Here is a 22821-nt window from a genome sequence, read left to right as displayed (position 1 = left end):
ACTCTCCCTAATTCCAGCCATCATAACCAAGAAAGTTGCAGGAATTTAGACTGGAGTTTCTAGGTCCGCACAGTGAAGGGTATAGAAGGCAAGATGAGGTATGGGCTTCAGCCGACTCAGTTCCCCATGATTCCCCTGAGCTGGCTTGACACCTCTAGCTGCAAACAGACCAAGTGGTAGCAGCCACAGGAGCGGACAGCTGGAACAGGGCTGGGTGGCTAGGCATGCTGTGCTGGTTGGGAGCACTTAGACTTGCCAAGTTTCAGCCCTCAAAGCATGAGGGAGCCACACCCCATCTTTAACCGATCCAAAGTCAGCTTCTCACCACAGGAGAAGGTGAGCGGGTGTAGGGAACTTGAGGGGAAAACAGAAAGAGAGATGTGCTGGGGCTCCAGTTCTTCCAGGGGCTCAGTTACAGGAGCCTCGTGTGAAGGGAGATAATCTATGTTGGAGGGTAAGTAGCCCTCATGGGTGGGAAGGTAGTCCACTGGGAGGACTGGCAAGGGGCTTACTGGGTTTCCTGGCTTTGAGTCAGGGCCCCTGCTCCCCAGCACCTTGTACAGATCCACTAGCTGTCCTGTCTCTGCTGTGAGAGTTCTTGGAGGTGGTGAGCCTGAGGCACTGTACCCTGTATCTTCCTTAGAGGAATAGTGACCTTGGACTCCTTTTCCCTTTTCTGGCCAGTTGTGGTGAACGAGATGTCTGGAGGCTGGGGTCACTTGATGAAGGACTTCACTGATGACCAGGGGCTCAGGTTCTTTTGGAGTGGGCCAGTCTGTTAGGATCCTGTCCAAGGGCAGCTGCATCTTCTCCTGAGCAAAGGGAAGGAAGAAGCTCATATGGTTATGTTAAGTGAGTAGCCTTGACAACTGATTTATCCAGCATTCCTAAGGGCCTCACAACCTGCACTTAGCTCGAGGCAAACTGTGGACCCTTGACTTTATGAGGCAACAGAAGCAGTTAAGTGGTCTGGGAGGCAGGAGCCATGGAGTCCTCTCAACCCCAGCCAGTGAGTGGTGATTCACTACCCTGCTCAGCCTTCAACCAGAGGGTCCTGTGAGGCAAACTACACTAGCTGTTTTTTCTCTAGGACAGGGGACACTGGGTGCAAAGGAAGGGCTGAGCTTGCCTCTGTCTGAGGGACATGGCAGGGAAGACTATAGAAGGGTCACACTACAGCTGAATCCTGAGGAGTATAATCTTTCAGATAAGGAGGTTATGGGCAAGGAGAACTGGTCTGTTCTGAAACCTGCTCGTTCTGACAGTAAACTGAGGCTTTGGAAAGAGGAAGAAGTCACATGATGAAGGGACTTTAGGGGATGCTAAGCAGTTTGCGTTTTCATACAGCTACTGAAAAGTTCTAGGGTAATTTGTTCATCAGTCCTGTTTTTAAGAAAGGTCCCTCTAGAATAACTTTTTTTTGGAAGAAAACTTTTCCCCCTGTATCTAATTTGGTCTGTTAACTTCTCTTGTTTACTTTGTCAACAGCACCGTTGGTTACCACCTCTTCAATGTCATCCTCTCTCTGATTTCCAAACCTGATGCTGATTCTGAGCCCAAGTCCAAGCGCTGTATTAACATTTCTTTGCTTTCTTGGGCTCTCCTCACATCCTGGAAACAATCTTTCACACTGACCGATCTTACTAAGGCAAAAAACTCCCAACACCTTTAAGGCCTGAGGTTTACGTAAGCAGTCAAGTTTTCAGCCCTTACCTTGGCAATCAGGTCCCTGCACTTGCCTCCACTTTCTCCATGTTTTTGTTCAGAAATTATTTTAGGCACACCATCCTGGTAAACACACTTTCTCTGTGCCAACACCATACTTTTGCTCCTACTGCCAGCCTCTGCCCGCTTCTGTTTGCTGTACCATACCCTGCTTGCCACGTTCCTCTTTCTTAAAGCCCCTAGTGACTGTTCCTCCGCTGAACTGTAGCAGTGAAGCAACTACCCGTTAGGTTCTTAGCACATGTGCTTTATAATGCCACCCTTTTTAAATGTGTCCATAAGCGATCTGTGAGCAGGGAGCTGTCTTAAGGGAGGTGTAGGATGACAAAAAATAGCCTTGGGACAGGGTAAACCCTCAGGACTAGTTCCAACTCTGACACTTTACAGCTTGAGAAAACAAGCTCTCTGGCCTTTGATTCCCTTGTCCGTCAAATGTCAGGTTGTACAAGAGTGATTTGGTCTGGATTGGCTCTGATGTCCCTTGCCTTTCCTCAAGCATGAGGAGTTTCCACAGAGTGTATGGTGGTGCCGTCTTGGGACAGCTTTCCGCAAAGGGCCCACAGGCTAGAGGAAGCTAAAGGATATGCGTGTGTCTCTCTTGGCAGCCAACTCTTCCTGATTGTTGCCCACATGTGAGTGTGTCTTGGAACATGGCTGGCAGCTCTGGGAAGCAGAACTGCCTGTGCTGCTATCACGGATGTGAGAGATTACACAGGGTGTGGAAACGGCTTGTTATCACAAGGTGAGATGTTCATTCTGCCTTCTTGAAAGCTTTGGCAGTACTGATAGAGGCTGTTCCTCAGAGCTTTTATAAAGTAGGCTCTCTGGCAGATAGGTCCTGGGACAAGGCCTCTTAGACCACTATTAGCTCATGTACCTCATGGACACTATTTTAAGCCTTTACAACATTCCGGTGTGCCCCTGCATAAGATGGCTTTTTCCACCAGAGCTTTAAGACACGTGATTTTTTTAGCCACATCTTACATGGGAGGTGCATATAAGGGCTAAGAACAGAAAACATTTTGTTGGAGTTGGAAGACAGACTATTGTAATTCTGATGTCTGCCCCAGCTTATCACCAGGAGAGCAGTGTGGGTCTAACACTGTCCTACTCACATCAATGGTCAAGCGACATGGGATTCTGAAGCTGCCTCAAGGCCTTCGTCTCAGATGCCACATTGGAGCTAAATGTTTTAAATTTTCTAATTCAGTCATTTTTGGGGGGAAAAAAAGATGCACATAAGTTTTTAAAGAAATTTTAAAAGTTTAAAGGAAATTTATAATGAAAATTAAATGGCCCTCATATCTCCAACCTCTTCCCTAACAATAACACTGATGATCACTTTCATATGTAGGCTTCCAGAAATATTCTGTGCACATGTGATGTGTGTGTGTGTGTGTGTGTGTGTGTGTATAAAATCTCCCTCCTTTTTATACAAATAAGAATCCACTTTAGAAACTTACAAACTTCCCTTTTTTACTTTTAAATACCTTAGCGATTTTTAGACATATACAGATTTAAAAATAATAGTTGCATAATATTCTGTTGTATGGGTATATTCAAAATGTTCAGCCTGACCTCCCAGTAGCAGGTTACACTATGCCCAATTTTTTGCTTCTCTATATAATGCTCTAATGAACATATTTCCACAACTTTGGGCATGTATGTGGAAATCTCTGTTACCTTTTCCCTGTATTTTCTCTAACACTGGCAGTGGCATCCTTACAGAGTGCATTCCCACAGGTCATTGCAATATTGCCATTAAGTGAGGGTCCTCTTTAGTTAGTTTATTTAGCTCGGAGGTGTGGACTTCGAGAGACTCCTCTTACACCCTGTGCTTCAAGATCTTTTAGAATGTATAGGATAATGGCAGACAGCACATCCTGCTTCTACGAATTCAGGATCCGCCATTTACTAGTTGACTAATGTTGGGCAACTTACTTAGTCCCCTGTGCCTCAGTTTCCTCATCTGAAAAATGAGGATAATAGTACAACTTCATAAAGCATATGGGTTAGATGTTAATGCATAAAAAAACTTTTTACAGTACCTGGCATATATATATGCATAGATGTATAATAAAATTATATACCATATATAATTATATATCATGCAGATATACAATATATGCAACACACATTGTGTGTGTGTGTGTGTGTGTGTGTGTGTGTTTCTATTGCTGTTATTACTGTTCTTGTTATTTTAACAATAACAAAACCCCTTAATAGATAGAGGGAGACATCAAGTATGAGTCTTCCTGGGAAGAAAGTGAATGATAACTTGCCTTGTATGAGCCATGTACTCTACATGTCATCTTTCTTAAACCTCACAACAGTATACATGGGAGATTTTAATTCCTATTTTACAGAGAATGAAACTCTGTAGTTGTCAGGGTGTAGATGTCAGGAGAGTTGCCCAAGGGTCACCTACATAGTAAGGGACAGGGTGGGGTTTGCTTCCAAGGTTTGTTTCAAAGGCACTGAGCTACAGGGACTTAAATTCCTGCTGAGGCAGACATGGCTGAGACCAGCTCTTTACCTGAGTAGTGGCTGGTATTGCTGGCTTCTGGCCTGAGGAAGGGTGTGAATAATAGAATGCACTGGGCATTTGAGGAGAAGAATCTTGGAGGAGAAGGGATATAAGGTGTGGTAAGGGAAGGTGGGCTGCCAATGACCTGGGCCTGGGAAAAATATTGGCATACCACTTCCCTGTGCTTTGCTTTCCATGAATGCACAGTCTTGCTCCATATTCAGATGCCTTCAGCTTCCAGACCTTCCACCAAAGGTGGACCATCTTGCCCACTGCGAGCTCTTCTAACCTCCTTAGACTGCACAGCAGCAGCTCTGCTTCCTTTACTCTCGCTCTCTCATCTGCCAGCTGAGCAACTTCTCTTTTAGAATTTTTTCCATACACAATGGGGTGGCTTACTGGCTTCCTGCCAAATCCAAAATAGTCTGGGTTCTATTTATCTGTTCCATGCTCAGATGGGGCTGGGAACATCATGGTAAAGCTTCAATTCTCTTGAATTTGAATGAGTCAGTACTCAGGCTAGGGCTCAGCAAATGGTAAAAATTCTTGCTTTTAAATTTCTTATAAAGTAAATTGAGGTAAGAAGGGAACATAAGGCATAGTGAGGAATGAAAAGCTATGAGTCTGAGTCTTTGGATCACAAGCTTCAGGAAATTCCTGTACGTGGGAGCAACTCCAATGGTGACCTAGCATCAATGACCTCACTTTATTAATAGGCTTTAAGTACCCAGGTTTCCTCCTAATCACAAGGGGAAACTTAGATGTGCTGATGTCTAGGACCCCATCAACTAACCATGAAGGCTTTATATCTTACCTCCACAATGAGATATTTCTTGGCCCAAGTGCTGTTTGCTGGGTCTGGAATTTGTCTGCTACAACACTGAGGTCTGAGGCCTGAAAGGAGGACAAATACCCTATAGATAAAGAAAAGAATGACATCTGGTTAAGTGAGTACATGGCGGCGTGGAAGCACAGGTTCCCAGTGCAGTGATTTCAGTGTAGAGGTTGTTCAGTGTAGGGGTATGCAAATGAGTAGGATGTAAACACTGAAGGAAAAAGATGACACATCATCAAAGGATGGACTAGTTTTTTGTGTAGATATATGATAAAGAGTGGTGATGCAATCACTTGGGGGTTGCTAAATAAACTATGGAACTTTTGATCAATGTAATGTTTAGCTGTCACCATCCAGCCATGCAACTACTCAACAAACATTCTCTAATGCATGGCCAGCACAGTGCTGGGGCAGAAAGTAAACAAGAAGACATGGCCCCTACCCTTGGGAGCTTACCATTTACTTAATTACAATGTTTATGAAGAGTTCGTAATGATAAGGAAATTATTGTGCTAAAAGCAAATACAAAACAAAACAAACAAACAAAAAAACCAGGGTACAAATGATATAAATAGCTTGACCATAAACCTTGCAAAAAAATGCCAAGAAAAAAATACCATAGAGAAACATTCAAACTGTTAACAGTACTTGTGTTTGGTGATCAGAGGAAATGTAGGTCTTTTTTTCCTACATCTCTATGTTTAAAAAAATATTTTAAAATGAGTTTATATTACTTTTATGTGGAAGAGAAAAACCCTAAAAAATGTTTCTTATACATGCATGTGGCTTAAATATTATCACTATATTTTAAAAATTCAAGACCAATATAAAACATCTTTAAAACTTTGGCTTTAATAAGCTTTCATGTTTAATAAGAGTGGAAAGCATGTGGAATGTGTTTAGCCCTTTGAAACAAGAGAGGTGTCCATGCAACTGGTTTTTCTCCAAAGAATTGTGAGCCGAGGTACCTGCAACCTCATAGATCATGCAGATGAGGACAGTGCCCAAAGGATGGTGGACCAATAAAGTGGAATAAAACCAGGTTCCTAAATGACTGTGTGGAGCAGAGCTGCCAACCAACCTGGATGACTTAACCTCTCATATGGGAGAGAAATAAACCTCTTTTATTAAAGCCGCTGCTTTTGGGTCATTTTTTCTTTTTGTTTTTCTTTTAACAGCAGAAGCCTTGACCCTAACTGATACTATTTCCCTGAAGAGGATGTATGTGATCCTAGTTAACTTTTTCTTAGGCTAACTTCAAAATCGACCTAAAGAAAGCTCTGCTTTGAAGTACCTATCACACATGGGAGCTTCAATAAATGTAAAGCCTTTCAGACAAGTTCAGTGGTCAGTAGAATGACTTTGAGCTTGATTTATTTTTACCTCTTCTCTTACTTTACACAATATCTAAAGGAAACTTTGTGTTGAAATACTGCTTCATTTAAAAAAAATTCCCTCATTAAATAATGCATGTTTTAAAATTTTTAGAAAGTACAATTAAATAGAAAGCACTAAAATCACCTATGATTTTATCCTCTGATAGAACCACCATTAATCTTTTGGTGTACATCCTTGGAGCAAAAAGTGTTAATTGCTACCCAATACCTGTTTTCTTCCCACCCTAAGGAAGAGCACCCTAGTTTATTGGGACAATCATGAACCCAGCTAGAAAGCCACAATTTTAAACCTCTGCACCTCACCAAGTTCTGGCCAATGAGATCTAACCAACAGTATCTTGCATGACTTCATGTAACGTCTTCTGCAAAGGGAGGTGTGGGTGCCTTCTTTGTCCCTGTGGTTGTAAACTGCAGGCATGATGGTTATAATTCCTGCAGCCACTGGACTGTGAGAGGACACTGACAGAAGCCAGTGTCAGCAGAGCAGGAAGATGCAAGGAACCCAGGTCGCAATAACTACGGAGCTAACGCCAGGCCTTGCTTAGTTTACTTTGCTTACTTGGATGAGAAACCGTTTGCTAGTTTAGGTCACATTATTTTGGCTATAAAACTTATACAACCAAATTTAATGATGACTGATAATATCTTGTATATGTGCTTGTGCATGCGTGTATGTACTATTTTTTTAAAAATGGAAGTACATATTGTTTTGCAAGCTCCTTTTTAAAATGTAATATAGCAAATATTCATGATTTAATTTTATTCTACATTTTTAACAGATGCATGATATTGCTATATAGCATAAGATATATCATGATTTAGTTAATCCCATATCATTGGGCATTTATGTTGTTTCAAATTTTTTTTTATGAACAACATTTTAGTGAACGTATTTGCCACTAAATCCCTGCATACCCCTATGATATACTTAGAATAAATTTCTAAATAGGAATTGCTATGGTCAAATATTTTTAAAAATTCAACATATATTGTCACTCCAAAATGTTGAATAAATTTGGTCTGCCACCAGCAATGTATGAGAGTGTCCATTTCTTGGACTAAGAGCAGCAACAGCGATTATCATTTAAAAAACCATTTAACAAAATTGGCAGGTGTACCCAACTCACTTTTGCCGGAAATAACTCATTGAGAAAATGCCCACCATGATGACAGCAGTACAGATGCTTGGTACCACAAATGTGCTCCAGTTGGCTTTTCCTGAAAAGAGAGTAAACCCTGTGACTGAGTTAGCTTCAACGAACATTTAAAAATGTTATTGTTGTGAGCCCTCTGGGCCTTTCCCGTCACTCCTGGGTAGCTGGGCCCAGGAACAGCCAGCTCATTTTTATCCAGCCCTCTAAGGAGAAGGGGCCCTCAGGGAGCCAATTCTGTGGTTCTGAGAGGAGCTCTAGCTCTGCAAGGGCTCCTTCCTCTAATGGGTGGAAGGAAAAGAGCTACAACACACAGAGCACTAGTCATAAGCTGGGAGTCCCAAATTCTGCTACTGAATCTTCCGCGGACTGATATGTGATCTGTGGGCCTATTCTTGATCTATAAATGGCAAATGATGATGTGTACCTGCAAGTTGCTGTGAAGATTAGAAATAGTGTATTTAAAGCACAAGGCAATGTATCTATCTGGACATGGCAGGCCCTCAAGAAATAGTAGCTAGTAATTTTACCAAACCATTGGATAAACCCTCTATCTAACTAGGGTTTTAACATAGGATTTCTTCCTGTGGACATATATTTTGCCATGTGTCAGAATTATTCATTAATTCATCCAGTATTCATTATTAACCACGTACCAGGACCAATTAGGTACTGAGACGCGAAGATGAATAGGGCATGGGCTCTGCTGTCTTCAGAAGTCATGAATGTAGCCCACATAAACAACTGTAAAAACAAGCACATATAAGGTAGCAGAGAACAGTGTGGGATGTGGCCTTATTTACAGCTCAGGGAGCTTTCTCAAAAGGCATGATGTCCAAAGTGTAGAGCTGGATGGACAGGAGTTGGCTAAGCGGACAAAGGAGGGAAACACAGACTAGAGGGAGAACTATGCCAAGGAATGGGAAGAGGAAACAGCACAGCACTTCCAGGTGACTACAGGTAGTCCGGTCTTAAGCTTTTGAGTACAAATGATGAGTGTGCGGCAGAGGATGAAGCAGATGGGTGAACAGGACCAGATCATGCAGGGCCTGGTATCAAAGCAGTGTGAATTTGAGCTTGAAGCCCTTGGGGAACCACCGATGGATTGCAACAAGAAGTGGAATGTCAGCACCGGGGGTCTTGCAGAGAGATTCTTCTGACAGAATGAAGGACGGGCTGGGAGGGAGGGTAAACAGGGGGAACTAGGGACCAGTGAGAGGTGTGTTTTCAGGGCTGAATGGGGGCGTTAACGCAGGCAGCCTTGTTACCATCCCATACAATGAGCACAGTCTGACATTTTTTCAGCATCTGCCTGTGCCGTTGGGACAGTCTAGAGTACCAGAGGAGAAGGATACTGAGTTCTTAATCTAATTAACTGCTCACAGGTTAACTTTCACAGGAGTAGCTGGGAGAGGAAAAGAGGGCTTTTCAGTTTCCTCAGTGGAGAATTACCTGGCATAGAACAACAAAGTACTGAATGATCAACTTGATACTTCACGTCACAAAGCCAGAACGGCTTGTTCTATTCTTGGAGCAAATGCAAACTAGTGCTGCCAGAGAACAGCGTATCTTAAGTAACTCAAAACTGAATTTGATTTGTAGTTTTGCTATTTGCTCCTTCAATGACCTTGGGTAATTTTTCTGTGCCTGACACTTGTAAAAAAGCATTCTAACCCCTCATTCCTTTATTCCATGTTGAGTGTCTGATAGTGTGACCAGGTGTAATCATACATAGCAGGCACTTTACATGGTTTGGGCAAGAGTAAATGAGTAAAAGTATGTATTACGTAGGTTGAATTGTGTCCTCTCACCTCCGGAATTAATATGTTGAAGCCCTAACCTTCAATATCTCAAAAAGTGACCTGGTTTGGAAATAGGGTCATTGCAGATATAATTGGTTAAGATGAGGCCAAACTGTAGTACAGTGACCTCTCCTCCAATATGACTGGTGTTCTCATAAAAAGGGGAAATTTGAACACGGACACACATACAAGGAAACTCAATGTGAAGATGAAGGTAGAGATCCACAAGCATAGGAACACCAAAGATTGCCCTCAGACTCAAGGGGAGAGGCCTAAAATAGGTTTGTTCATAGCCCTTGGAAGAAACTAACTCTGCTGACACTTTGATCTTGGACTTTCAACCTCCAAACTGTGAGAAAATAAATTTCTATTTTTTACCGCCCCCCCCGCCCCCGATTTGTGGTACTTGGTTACAGGAGCCTCAGCAAACTAACACAAGGGGGACTCCAAAAAACGCAGAATTTTTAAATAAAACATTGTTTATTTATTCTTACTTGTTTAAACTTAAATCCCCTTCAAAGTACTCTCCATTTGATGCAATACACCTATTGAGACTTTTCCCCACTGCCCAAAACAGTTTTTGAACTCATCAATTTTAATGCATTTTAGTGCTTCTGCTGTTTTTTGGTTTCACCTCTTCCACATCAGCACAATGTTTCCTTTCGAGGACTTTCTTCACCCAGGGAAACAAAAAGATGTTGCTTCAGGCAAGACCAGGTAAGTACGGAGGGTGTGGCATGGAGGTCGTGGTGTTTTGGGTCAAAAACTGCTGAACACTCAGCATGGTGTGGGCAGGTGCACTTTAAATCACCCAGCATGAAATGGGCAAACATGCTGAAAGATTCTTCAATAAAAATTCACTGAAGCCAAACACAGCCTCTCACAACAACACTTGCTGGTGCACCAGTACAGATGGGTTCCTAGAACACTCAGCTTGTGCAGGAGGAGACCTGTACTACAAGAGACCGACACTCCAGATGATAATTCAGAGATTTTTGGGGTCTCCCCTCCTATATTGTAAAAGCACATAATGTAATGACTGGTGCATGACTATCTGATTGCAACAGCTGCTATTGTTATTGTTGAGATTACTCTCATCATTCATTGAACAGATATTCAGTGAACAAGTGCTATGTGTTGGGCACCATTTTAGACCTTGAAGACAGACAGAAACAGATACCAGTCCCTGTCGGTTGGACTTAAAGTCTTGAATATGTGTCAAGGTAGTGCATTGTGAAGTGCATTTGGGAATGCTGCCTAGAGGAGGAAACACTTCCACTGAGTTTTGGAAAATGAGTAGACACTGTCTGCAAGTAGACAGTGACATGGCAGGGCAGTCCATTCAGAGGAAGAGCAAGTGCAAAGGTGTAGCAGTAAGAAAGTTATGAGCAAATGAAAGACTATCTGATTATCTTCATGCCAGAGGTAGTGGGACCGGACACCTGTGTGGAGATCCAGGGTGGGCTCTTCGTCTCTAAAGTTGTGTCTTACCTTGCAGACAAAATTCCATCTCATTTCCTTGGGGGCCTTCGCCAGCGGCCGTCAGCGCTGTCATCCACAGGACGTATGTCACTCCGGGCTGCAGGCCGCTTATTGGGTGGGAATTTGGAGAGACCCCACAGGGGATTTCTGAGAGGAAGATAAAGATTAAAAAAAAGAAAGAAAGCAAGCTACATAGTAAAGGAAATGTTTTAATCTGGGCTTTTACTCATTTTTATTTGTTAATTCTTCATTTAAATAGAAAGAAAAAAAGCACATTTGTATTTTAAAAGTCTTAGTTAGTTAATACTTAATACTTTTGTGGGCCCCAGACACTGTCATCTATAGAGGCCTCACTTCACAGCACATCAAAAGAATTAAATATTTTTTCCTGTGGTAAAACCTTTTGAGAAAATTTTTATCATTTTGCTTTTGAAAGTATTTAGCTGTAGTTAACTCATTTTTATTTCCTATAATGTTTCTGGCATTTGCCTGGTATATTTGAGAATTCTTGGGGAGGAAATTAAATGTATAAATTGTTTTCAATGGAATTTTAAAGAAAGGTAAGCTTACCAATTAATAAAACGGATATTTAAACAACATTTATTAATTTTGACTTTGTACCTTTTTTTCCTAGGCTCTGAGTACTGGGCTTAGTGGGTTTAATATGACCATCTGCTACAATTTCATGTAAAAATCTAAAACCTACAGCAATGATACTCAAGACTAGACTTATTTTGGCAGTTTAAGCCAAAACCATCAGTTCCTTATGCTCTCAACAGCACTGCAGATTTTCAGCAAAGAAGATGTTGTTTTTTGAGCACAATGCCCTGATGCTGTTTTTCTCCAAGAAACATTGAGTGTTGGGAGCCTTTGGTGAACAGGAAACTTCTCCTCCAGCAGTCTTCTGGGTGTGAGTTTGGACTCAAAAGCTGGGCTGGGGGCTGGGGGTATTATAAAATTAAGGCCAGAACCTCAGCAGGAGCAGCCCACTGGCTTGCTCAGCAGACTTGTGCCTGCGCTGGTGACCAAAGTGGAAACTAGAACCTAGCGCCTTGTGCCTCAGCATCACTTACTGGCTCACCAACACAAGGGCAAGTCAGATGGTAACCCTATTTGCTGAAATTATTGATATTTCAGCAGTCACAAATACTTATTGAGTGTCTGCTCTGGACAAAGCATCAAGTATACAAAGGCACAGTATCTGCCTCAAAGAATTTACCATCTAGTGGGGAAAACAGACCCCTTACACTTCCCACCCCTGCTTACTATGGGTGACCAGCAAGATGGAGCCCTGTAATATTACATCCACTTCACCCAGAGGGGCTGAGGTTGGGGCAGATTACGTAAGAGCTGTGGCTATCAGAGCAACTTCTGTATTTTACATCTTGTTGAGAAAAAGTACCATGTGGAAAATTCCCAAGCCTACTCTAACCTGATGAAATTGCTTGCACAGACTTAAGCTATATGACTCAACTAGAAAAATCTCTTTTGTATTCCTATATCAGGGGGATTCAAAATTTTGGAGCAACGTCCTGCTTTCTTGCTGCAGCAAAGCATCAGCAAGCATCAGGGAGTCAACGGCTGGACTATGTGAGGGCGTCCTTTGCTCTGGGAGTGAAATGAGACAGAAGAGATTTGAATGGTGTGCTGGGCCAAACAATTTATATCCAGACACACATACACATATGTGTATTTGAAGAATAAAAATAGAAACTTTATGGCGTGGGGAACAGTAAGGAGGATGAAACATCCTTGATTTGGTTGGCAAAATAGGTTGAGTTGAGTAATGGCAAAAAGAAATCGTGCAGGAAATACCAGTTCTGCTGCCTGAGTCTGGGCTGTGATCTCAGGCACAGATAAAGGGGCCATTAAATCCTTGGCCCTCTGAAACTTGAGGCTCAGGGTGGTTAAAGGACACAGTTGCCAATATTCAAACAGGCAGTAGATAAGAAGGTCAAGTGGTATCAGGAAAAACAGCTACATTGTTACTGAAAATTAGCTTTCCCCTAACAATCTACATTGGTTTAACAAAGTGTAAGGTGGTAATCACCTATTTGTTACTCAACAAATACTGCTTTTATTAAGAACCTACTCTATGCCTGGCTGCATTGTAAGTACGCTGGAGACAGTGGTGAGCAAATTGCCATGGTGTCTGTCTTCATGATGCTTAGAGTCTGTGGGCAAAAACAACCAAGTGGTAACAAAGCATAATGTGTGCACCAGTAGAGAAGGCACTTGACACGGGTGCGCGCGGCAGTATCAACAAACTTGCAGAGGAGAGGCCGGACACCAGAATCACCTATGGAATGTACTAAGAGGCAGATGCCTGAGCCTCATTCCAGTTCCACACCCCTCCTCTCCTGCCCGGGCAAGGCGAAGTGCTCCCACTGCACTCTGTATGTGCTGTCCACCTGGGGCCTGGCGGGCAGCGCCGCAGGACGCATATGGCAGGGCCCCTCCCTCCCTAGAACTCCATTCCGCTTTTGCAGTATGGTGTCTCTCTCCTGGTGTCTTTCTCCTTCAGCCTAACGCTCTCCGTCTCTCTCTAGAAGCTGCACCTGCGAATTCACCTGGGATTTCTGGTTATCAGATGCAATAGCTAGTTGTCAGTCCTTGATTATAGCAGTTACATCACTTTTGTGTACTTTTCCATCTCCTTCAATAGACTGTGAACTCTGTGAAGACAGGCATTGGGTCTTATTCATCAATAAGTGCTTAATGAATAATAGGAAAATTTAATATAAACCAGGTTAAAATAGGACTTTGAATCTGGGCATCCTCCCCTTTTGACATATTTTAAAATACCCTTATATAGACTTTAGATTCATCACATTTGTGGCAAACTAAAGTAGGTATTTTCTTCCACATCTCTAAGAGCAGCTTTAAGAACTAAATAACCGTGTTAATCTCTCTGGCTGTAAATAGGCATCCCAGTTTAAACTCTGCCAAAATGAAAATTCAGAGATGGAGGGGAGCAAATGCCACATGACCAATTTAAAATGGCTCAGGCAGAGGTCAGTTGATTCATCACCTTTTGGGGTGTTTTTCAGAACTGACTTACCCTGATAGGCCCAGTGGGATGCAGTTCTGTTCAATGATACATTCTGTTTATCAATGGTGAATATTAAGTGAATGATTGTAAAGTCTTATAATGGAATACTAGCGAGTTGTTAAAGAGAATGAGGGGAATCCATATGGGCTGATGTGGAAAGATCTCCAGTATTTATTATTGAGAAATAAAAGCATGGTGAAGATCAAGAATAGAGATGATTATTTCAAACACATGCTTGTATATGTATTAAATTTTTTCTGGATGAACACACAAAGAACTGCTAACAGCTTAATTATAAAGGGAAGGATAATTTCAATTTCATGTCTTACAAAACTATTTGAATGTTTTTTATCACATGCAGTATTATTTATATAGTAAAAAATTAACTAGCTTCAAAAGTCATAACTTAGAAAAGCAACACTGCACGTCTTCTAAAGTCCACAGACAGAGCCAACTCCTAAAGTTTCCCACACAAAAATCAGTCCTGTAGGCAGTGCTCTAGCATCTACATCTCAGGGGGTTTTTATCACATTCTTCTTGGACCACTAGCTCCCATGAAGGAACAAAAATGTTGCTTCTTTATGATAAATTCTCCTGAAAGAAAGCAGGCTGCTTATGAAATAAAAAGAAGGGCAAGCCGGGGGTGGGGAGGGTGGTGGTGGTGGAGAAAACTCTGAATAAATCAAAGTTAGAAAACCAAATCCATCAGTACCTTGGAGCTACTATGAATGAGTGATCCATGAAGCCATTTGAGATAACACTCCAGCCAGAATTTTCTTTAATTGCTTTAGTCTTATAGTTATAGAATAATTATAGGTAATAAGGAATTACTTAAACTGTATTGTATTTTATCCATTTTGAGAAGAAAATAATATGCCATGATGGTATTTGCAATTATGGGGACTTGAAAGTTCTCCAAATGCATTCCTTACAAACCTCAAGGGTCTATATAGTCCTACCAAAGTGCCTTTATTGCTTTTTGAAATGCTGTCTCCTCACATAAGTAAACTCCTTAAGAGCCTCATCCATTATCTTCATATCTTTAATTTGCTTGGCACATAACATATATTCAGTAACTCTGTATATGTGTTTAGATATCTTTTATTTTCCTTTATTCAGTTAATTTCACAATATTGATTGAGCATCTCCTAAGTACCAGGAACCGTTCTTGTATGTTGTGTACGTATGTTCCTGCATACGCTTGTGTTCTCCCGGCATATAAAGAAGAAGGGCCCCATGGCATTTGTTTCTCACACATACCACAAAGTTGAGGCGGGGAACTGGAGTCCCGTTCCTTCCAGTATATCCTGTAACGGAGGATGCAGCCCATTTGTTCCTGGGCTGGAATTTCATCCCATGAAATTAAAATGGTCCCCTTTTCCTCTGTGATGGTATTAATGTGAGGGCCACTCAGTGGTGCTGTAAAGTAGAGCACAAGAGACGTTTGTCACCCTCCAAATCCAAATCGTTAAACTAAAGCAAAATTTGGCAAAAGGTGCCAAGGCTCACCTTTATGCTTAGAGTTACCCCGGACGGAGCTGCATCCTTTTTGGTCCCCCGAGAGTGCATGCACGCGGATCTCGTAACAGATGTAGGGTTTTATGTTCTCTGCAAAGAAAAGGGAGTTCTTATAACATGTGACTCACTAAAGGAGCTGCTTTAATCTCTGATACAGATGCATTCAAGGCATTTCTTGCCTCTTCTTAGTTTGAAGATGGTTCAAGTATAATTTGAACTGAGGGTGACGGAACAACCTAAGTTACAAAATCTCAGCATCTTATTTTTCGTGGCACTGGCTCCTGGAAGCCACAGCGCTCATGTCCCAAATTCACCTCGTAGTGAATAAATTAGCAAACTTGAGTTTCTTTACAAGGTCATCATGATTAAGGAGACAAAAGCTAGCCCAGCTCCAACAAGGATTTAAATATAACCACACGGACAACTTTTGAAACAAAACTTTCCTTCAAGAAAAAACCCTTTGACTTCTACAAATAAATCATTTGCCGTTTACCAAAAAGTGAGTGTGGGTTTCGCAGGCATAGAGCCTAGAAGGCCTTTCTAGTTCCTTAGATGATCATCAGGATCTGAGAGGGCAGCTCCAGATGACACATCTGGGTGTGATGAACCAGGGTACACTCAGTGCAATCCAACCCATTGTTCCTTCTCCTCTCTCTCTCCCCAGCATGTGCCAGTTACACCTCAGTTGCTTCACAGCCTGGAATATTTGGAAGGTATCTGGGAATGTTAATGCTCCTTTTGAACATTTTTTTTTAATTTTTATTTTTTTAAAGATTTTATTTATTTATTTTTAGAGGAGAAGGGAAGAGGGAAAGAGAGGGAGAGAAACATTGATGTGTGGTTGCCTCTTACGTGCCCCCTACTGGGGACCTGGCCTGCAACCCAGGCACGTACCCTGACTGGGAATCAAACATGACCCTTTGGTTCACAGGCTGGCACTCAATGCATGGAGCACACCAGCCAGAGTGCTTTTATTTTATTTTTAAATGATTAAACAAATAATTTTAGAGAGAGAGGATAGGGGGACAAAGAGACAGAGAGAAAGATAACAATTGGTTGCCTCTCAAATGCACCCCAACTAACCACAGTTATCAGACAAGAAGAAGAAATAAAAGGCATCCAAATTGGAAAAGAGCAAGTAAAACTGTCATTATTTGCAGATGACATGAGTGTGTACATAGAAAACCCTACAGGCTCTACCAGAAAACTACTCGACCTAATAATTGAATTCAGTAAAGTAGCAGGATATAACATCAATATTCAGAAATTGATGGCATTCTTGTACACCATTAATGAACTATCAGAAAGATAAACTAAGAAAAAAATCCCATTTACTATAGCAACAAAAAAATCAATAGATAAAGAGCCTAGAAATAAATTTAACCGAGGAGGTAAAAGACCCATACTTGGAAAACTATAGAACACTGAAGAAAGAAATGGAGGACTATGCAAATAAATGGAAGTATATACTATGTTGATGAATTGGAAGAATTAATATCGTTAAAACGTCTGTGCTGCCCAAAGAAATCTATAGATTCAATGCAATTCCTATTAAAATACCAATGGCATATTTCACAGATCTAGAACAAATATTCCAAAAATTTATATGGAACCAAAAAAGACCCCAAATATCCTTCTCAATCTTGAGAAAGAAGAAGAAAGTTGGAAGGATTACAATGTCAGATATCAAATTATACTACAAGGCCACTGTAACCAAAACAGTCTGGTACTGGCACAAGAGCAGACACCTAGATCAATGGAACAGAATAGAGAGCCCAGAAATAAACCCGTCTCTATGGTCAATTATTATTTGACAAAGGGGGCAGGAGCATACAATGGAGTAAAGACAGTCCCTTCAATAAACAGTGTTGGGAGAACTGGACTAGTACATGCAAAAAAAAAAAAAAAAAAAATGACCCTAGACCACCAACTTATACCATACACCAGAATAAACTCAAAATGGATAAAAGACTTAAACATAAGTTGTGATACCATAAAAATCCTAGCAGAAAACATAGGCAGTAAAATTCAGATATCTCACATTGCAATACTTTTGCCAATATATCTCCTAGGGCAAAGGAAATAAAGGAAAAAAAATAAACAAATGGGACTACATCAAATTAAAAAGCTTCTGCATGGCTAAAGAAACCATCATCAAAATGAAAAGGAAATCAACTGTATGGGAGAACATATTTGCCAATGATACATAGGACAAAGGTTTAATCTACAAAATAAATAAAGAACTCATACAAACCAGCATCAGGAAGACAAACAACCCATTTAAAAAATGGTCCAAAGGACCTAAATAGACATGGGCTGCATGCCTCCAACAAGGGCATACAGAGGGCCCAGAGACATATGAAAAGATGTTCAACATCACTAGCCACCAGAGAGATGCAAATTAAAACCATAATGAGATACCACCTCACACCTACCAAAATGGTTATCATTAATAAGTCAACAAAGAACAAGTGCTGGTAAGGATGTGGAGAAAAGGGGACCCTGGTGTACTCTTGGGGGAAATGCAAGCTGGTGTAGCCACTGTGGAAAACAATATGGAATTTCCTCAAAAAAACTAAAAATGGAACTACCTTTTGACCCAGTGATTCCATTGCTGGGAATATGCTCTAAGAATCCTGAAACACTAATTCAAAAGAATGTATGCACTCACATGTTCATGGCAGCACTGTTTATAATAGCCAAGACTTGGGAACAGCCTAAGTGCTCGTCAGTAGATGAGTGGGTTAAAAAACTGTGTTACATTTACACAATGGAATACTACATAGCAGATAAAAAGAAGGGGTTCCTACCTTTTGCGACAGCATGAATGGTACTGGAGACTATCAGTCTAAGGGAAATAAGCCAGTTGGTGAAAGACAAATACCATATGATCTCACTTATACGAGGAATCTAATGAACAAAATAAACTAATGAGAAAAATAGAACCAGAAGCATAGAAGCATGGAATAGGCTGATGGCAGTAAGAAGAGAGGAAGGAGCTGGGGACTATTTTAAAGAAGGTGAGGGATTAGTCAAAGAACATGTATAAAGGACCCATGGACATGGACAACAATGTGGGGATTGACTATGGAAGTAGGGGGCAGGCTGGGGAGAGGGGGGTGAAGGGGAGAAAATTGGGACCACTATAACAGCATAAACAATAATATATTTTCTTAACTGTTAAAAAAAACACAACCCTGCAACTTTTCGATGCACAGGATGATGCCCCAATCAACTGAACCACTGGCCAGGGCTCCTTCCTGGTTTTAAAGGGCCACAATATGCAATGTTTTATCAGCCATTAAGTTTATTGGCAAGTTTCTCTTTCCTGCCCAAGCTCCTTTTTTCCATATTTTCTATTATAAAGAAAAGGCCCTTCTCAGAGATACTGCCCATAACATACCTTTAAATCTTTAATGAAAATTTAAAGGAAAAAGAAAGAGAATCCCTAGGAGGTAACTACAATATCATGTGGTCAAAACAGGGACTCCCTTACATGTTGCTTAATGCCCTGCTGTAGGTAGATATGATCCTCTACCACTCGCAATTAATTAGGATTTAACATTTCTTTTTGAGGGGAAGAAGAATTTTATATCCCAGAATAATTTACTAGAAAGTGTGTTTTATATGAAAACCTATTGACCCTTAAATATTCCAGCAAATAAGTGGCATATAAAGTTCAAACCCACAACCAGTTCTGTCAGAGTGACCAGGAAGAGAAAAAACTAACTGCACACGTGAGTTGCCATTTGTATTCTCAAACTAAATGAAGTGGAGAAAAAGACGTAGTCAGCTTAGTCCAGTAACCCAGAGATTCTTCGCGGGTGGCATCCAGACCCTAAAGCCTCAAGGGCAACAATGGAATATGGACTCACATTTCATTTGCAAGGGGCTCGTGCCTGGCTGTTCTGCTACTAGTGGTAGAAGGTGCCAACCAACCACTGTGCCCTGTAGAGGCTTGGCAGTTCCAGGTGAGCCCATTAGGCAAATGCTTTTGGTGCATTTTGCCATGCAAAATGTGAGTTCAGGTTAGGAGCCTTGGGAACAGCTGCATCAGAAGCTATGGCTTCTTCTTGTGACTAACCTACCTTAGGGGAGGACAGAAGAAAATGTGACACCTTAACTCAGGTGACATTTCCCTTTCCATAAAGTGTAGAGCCCTAGCAAACTTGCTCCCTGGTTCTGACCTTGAGGACTCCTGTTTTACTGGCTAATTCTTACACAAACAGCCCTTAATCATGTCTGCTCCCCACCTCAAAAAGTTCGTCAGCCCTGCTGCCCAGTGTCTGGAGCCCACAATGTTAAAATTTTCATCTTTCTTCATTCTGGCCCCAACTACAGACTCTTTTTCTCATACTCCCATGCATACATATATGCCTGGCAACCTTGGGCAAAGGCTCTGTTTTGATATTTACAACTAATCTCTTAGGTGGATTTTCTGCAGATAGCTAATTTCACCTATTAAGTATGGGAGAAGGCAAACACTACATGATCAATAATGTGGAAAAATCCTAGAGGAAGTATGAGGGAGCGTGCAGAAGGGGGACCCAAATAGCCTAGGTATGAGGGAAGGTTTTCTAGATATGGTGTTGTCTACATACTTGTAAAAGGAGTGGCTCTGTATGGCCCAAACCATTTTTATCCAGAAAGAACAGGACTGATGATCTCTAGTCTAGATCTCATGAACCTCTAACCCAGGAGCTGGACTGCATTCTGGCCCCCTCCAAACAACCCACTCTGTCCCAGCCAGCAGCTGAGGATGCAAGAGCCGTGAGTCATATCACTGACTGCACAGGACCATTTTGAAATCATGGTAACTGTGAATTACTTAATTTTTTAGGAGTTTATTTTCATAATGTAACAGCAAGACAAACTAATAGTTAACCAAGTGTTTTCAAGTAGGAGAACAATGTCATTTCACCATATTGATCTTATGTAAATAAATATTTCTAAAATGCTTAAAAACATTTTAATTTCCTAAATATGGAAAGCATTCTTTTATTCATCTATTTTATGGTATTTGTATAGATTTATAAAAGGAAGGAATTGTAGGGGCTATATGATTCAAACTATCCTGCAGGGGTAAATCCTAATACAGTTTATACTGAGCATTTAAATTTTGTAGCAGTTTAGAGTTCACTAAATGCCTTTCTTTATACAATCTTTTACCTGATTTGATGGGCATAACAGCCCTAATGAAAAAGTGGTTCTACTGCAACAACTCCAGGGACAATTAACTATCCTATTAGAGACCATGACAGGTAAGGAAAGTTCCTTCTCAACATAGCGCTGGCATCTGCCTTCTTATAATTTCCATAGAGAGGCCTTAGTTTTAGCTTCCAAAACAATAAGAGACATGTACTTTTTTTCATGTACACATCAAAGCCAGCAACAGCCATCAAACCACCCCACCGCCATCTATAATTTTCAGTTTCCACGTTAGAAGTTCCAGAACCCCAGTGACTTGCTCATCTTCCTCTGTCGCTTACTGGGCAGCATTCTCTTTAAGTGTAGTGATTAAAATTGAACACAACCCACTAAAAATCTGAGCAGCTAGACTATAAAAGAGGCACACAGTTAAGGACCGTCTCTGGTAATTATCATGCAGTGTATAAATCTTGTTTCCTTAAGCAGGGCGTGCGTTTCCTCCTGAGCAGGTGCAATGGTTGTCATGGAGTAATGATAGTATTATGGGATTTAGAGCTTGAAAACCTATTAAAATCCTAGCTCTATTACATATAATAATAATGATGATGATGGTTAAATTATTAAGCACTTAAAATGTGTTAGGCACTGCTCAAAACATTTTCTCTATATTAATTTAGTTAGTCATCACAATAATACAACAGCCCCCATTTTACAGATAAGGAAACTGGGGCACAGAGAAGTTAACCAGTTTGCCCTAGAATATGCAACACTGTAAGTGACAGAGCCAGGACTCAAATATAGATTGTTTGTGAACTTAACACTTAAAAATGGCATTGCCTAAGTTCTGTTCCATCATTTTAATATGCTCTCGGTCACTTGATTAGGAATGAAAGGTCTCCTCGTATCCTCACCTGTATCATAGGAATGATAACTCTAGTTGCACATGATTTTTCCAAGATGTAAATGAAGTCCCAAATGTCAGGTGCCCACCACACTGACTGGTTACTACTTAGCTCTCAGCCATGCTCCTCTGGTTTAAGTATTCGTTTATTGTATAATGGCACTTGTCAGACACGAGCATTTTCCATAAATACCAGAGCTTTTAGTCAACCAGCTGGCCTTATAGAGCTGCAGTGGTGTGTTCTGAGGTGCTGTCCTGAAGGACCCTAGGTCATCACTGTCCCTCTTTCTCACGTAGCGACCTGTAATTGAAGTCAGGGTTTTGGTTTCCTACCTGCAATTTTCTCAAACAAATGTGAATTTAGTAACCTCTTGAAGGAAGGTGAACAGTTAAGTACCTGAAATCGAAGCAGACACGTTGTAGGGGGAAGTCCGTAGCCAGTTTAGAGGGGGCCACACGTCGCCCCCTGGATGCAGCTCCCTCCATTGCACCACGTACTCGTGCACAGCAGAGGCAGCTTTCTCAGGAGGTTCCCATGCCACCATAATGGTGTCCGTGCCCTCTGAGTTTGCAGAGACCTGGCCAGGAGCCAACAACGCTTTATGGGGGAAAATGAGGAGGGACAAAAACCAAAATCACTGTAGATGAAGATAGAAAACACAGCAAATTCTAGTAATGCTTTAGGAAGAACAATTTCTTTTTAAGGTCTTCAGGTTCACAGGTTCATCCTACTTCTCTCTCAGTTCTTGGAGAACTGGCATCATCAGTCTGGACAAGCGCCCTGTGTAGTGTTATTTGTAGAATTATCTTGCCTTCATCTTCCATTTCGCTTTCCATTTCCAATGGTACCAGCTCTCATGAATGTAACAACATGCATCCTTTTAATTCACCTTATATGTTTATTTAGACATATGTGTATCCTTGAAAATTAGTGTTGCTTTGTACTTGTGAATTGTTATTTCATAAACCGTATTGCGAGTGGATCTAATGCTTTTTCTAATTTTTTTTTCACTCAACATTATGTTTCTGGGATGTATCCATCCTGCTCCTATGTGTAAATTTAGCTCATTCCATTAGACTGCTGCTTCAACCACTTCTTTGTCCAGTCTCCAAGTGACAAGCAGGAGGTTCCCGCCAACTCTTAACTAATGTAGACAAAAAAGGGTGCTGTAATATATCATAAATTCCTAACTGGGCAGGCCATGGTGGGTAGTCACACCCCAGGCCTCTAACTTCTTAAGGGAAAATTTTTTAAACAAGGCCTGTCCATCGTTCTTATGCAT

The 22821-nt window shown here is 41.2% G+C and overlaps 1 protein-coding gene across 3 annotated transcripts in view; it reads right to left on the bottom strand.

The window, feature by feature from the left end:
• Positions 1 to 269: 269 nt before the first annotated feature.
• The window catches only part of IL12RB2 (interleukin 12 receptor subunit beta 2), a 65590-nt gene continuing 43038 nt past the window's right edge, over positions 270 to 22821 (bottom strand). The window contains exons 9-15 of one of the 3 annotated variants that reach the window (XM_054574453.1): positions 21936 to 22136; positions 15481 to 15579; positions 15232 to 15390; positions 10929 to 11066; positions 7612 to 7702; positions 5067 to 5166; positions 270 to 812 (exon numbers count right to left, since the gene is read on the bottom strand). In XM_054574453.1, coding sequence (XP_054430428.1) covers positions 270 to 812; positions 5067 to 5166; positions 7612 to 7702; positions 10929 to 11066; positions 15232 to 15390; positions 15481 to 15579; positions 21936 to 22136 — 1331 coding nt within the window. The remainder of the gene's footprint in view (positions 813 to 5066; positions 5167 to 7611; positions 7703 to 10928; positions 11067 to 15231; positions 15391 to 15480; positions 15580 to 21935; positions 22137 to 22821) is intronic. The other 2 variants (XM_054574473.1, XM_054574464.1) reach the window with 2 other exon arrangements.

Source organism: Pteronotus mesoamericanus, unplaced genomic scaffold (assembly GCF_021234165.1).
Source record: "Pteronotus mesoamericanus isolate MK-2021 breed Mesoamerican mustached bat unplaced genomic scaffold, CSHL_Meso_final contig_105, whole genome shotgun sequence".
Classification (NCBI taxonomy): Eukaryota; Metazoa; Chordata; class Mammalia; order Chiroptera; family Mormoopidae; genus Pteronotus; species Pteronotus mesoamericanus.
This window is presented reverse-complemented; position numbering and strand designations above follow the sequence as displayed.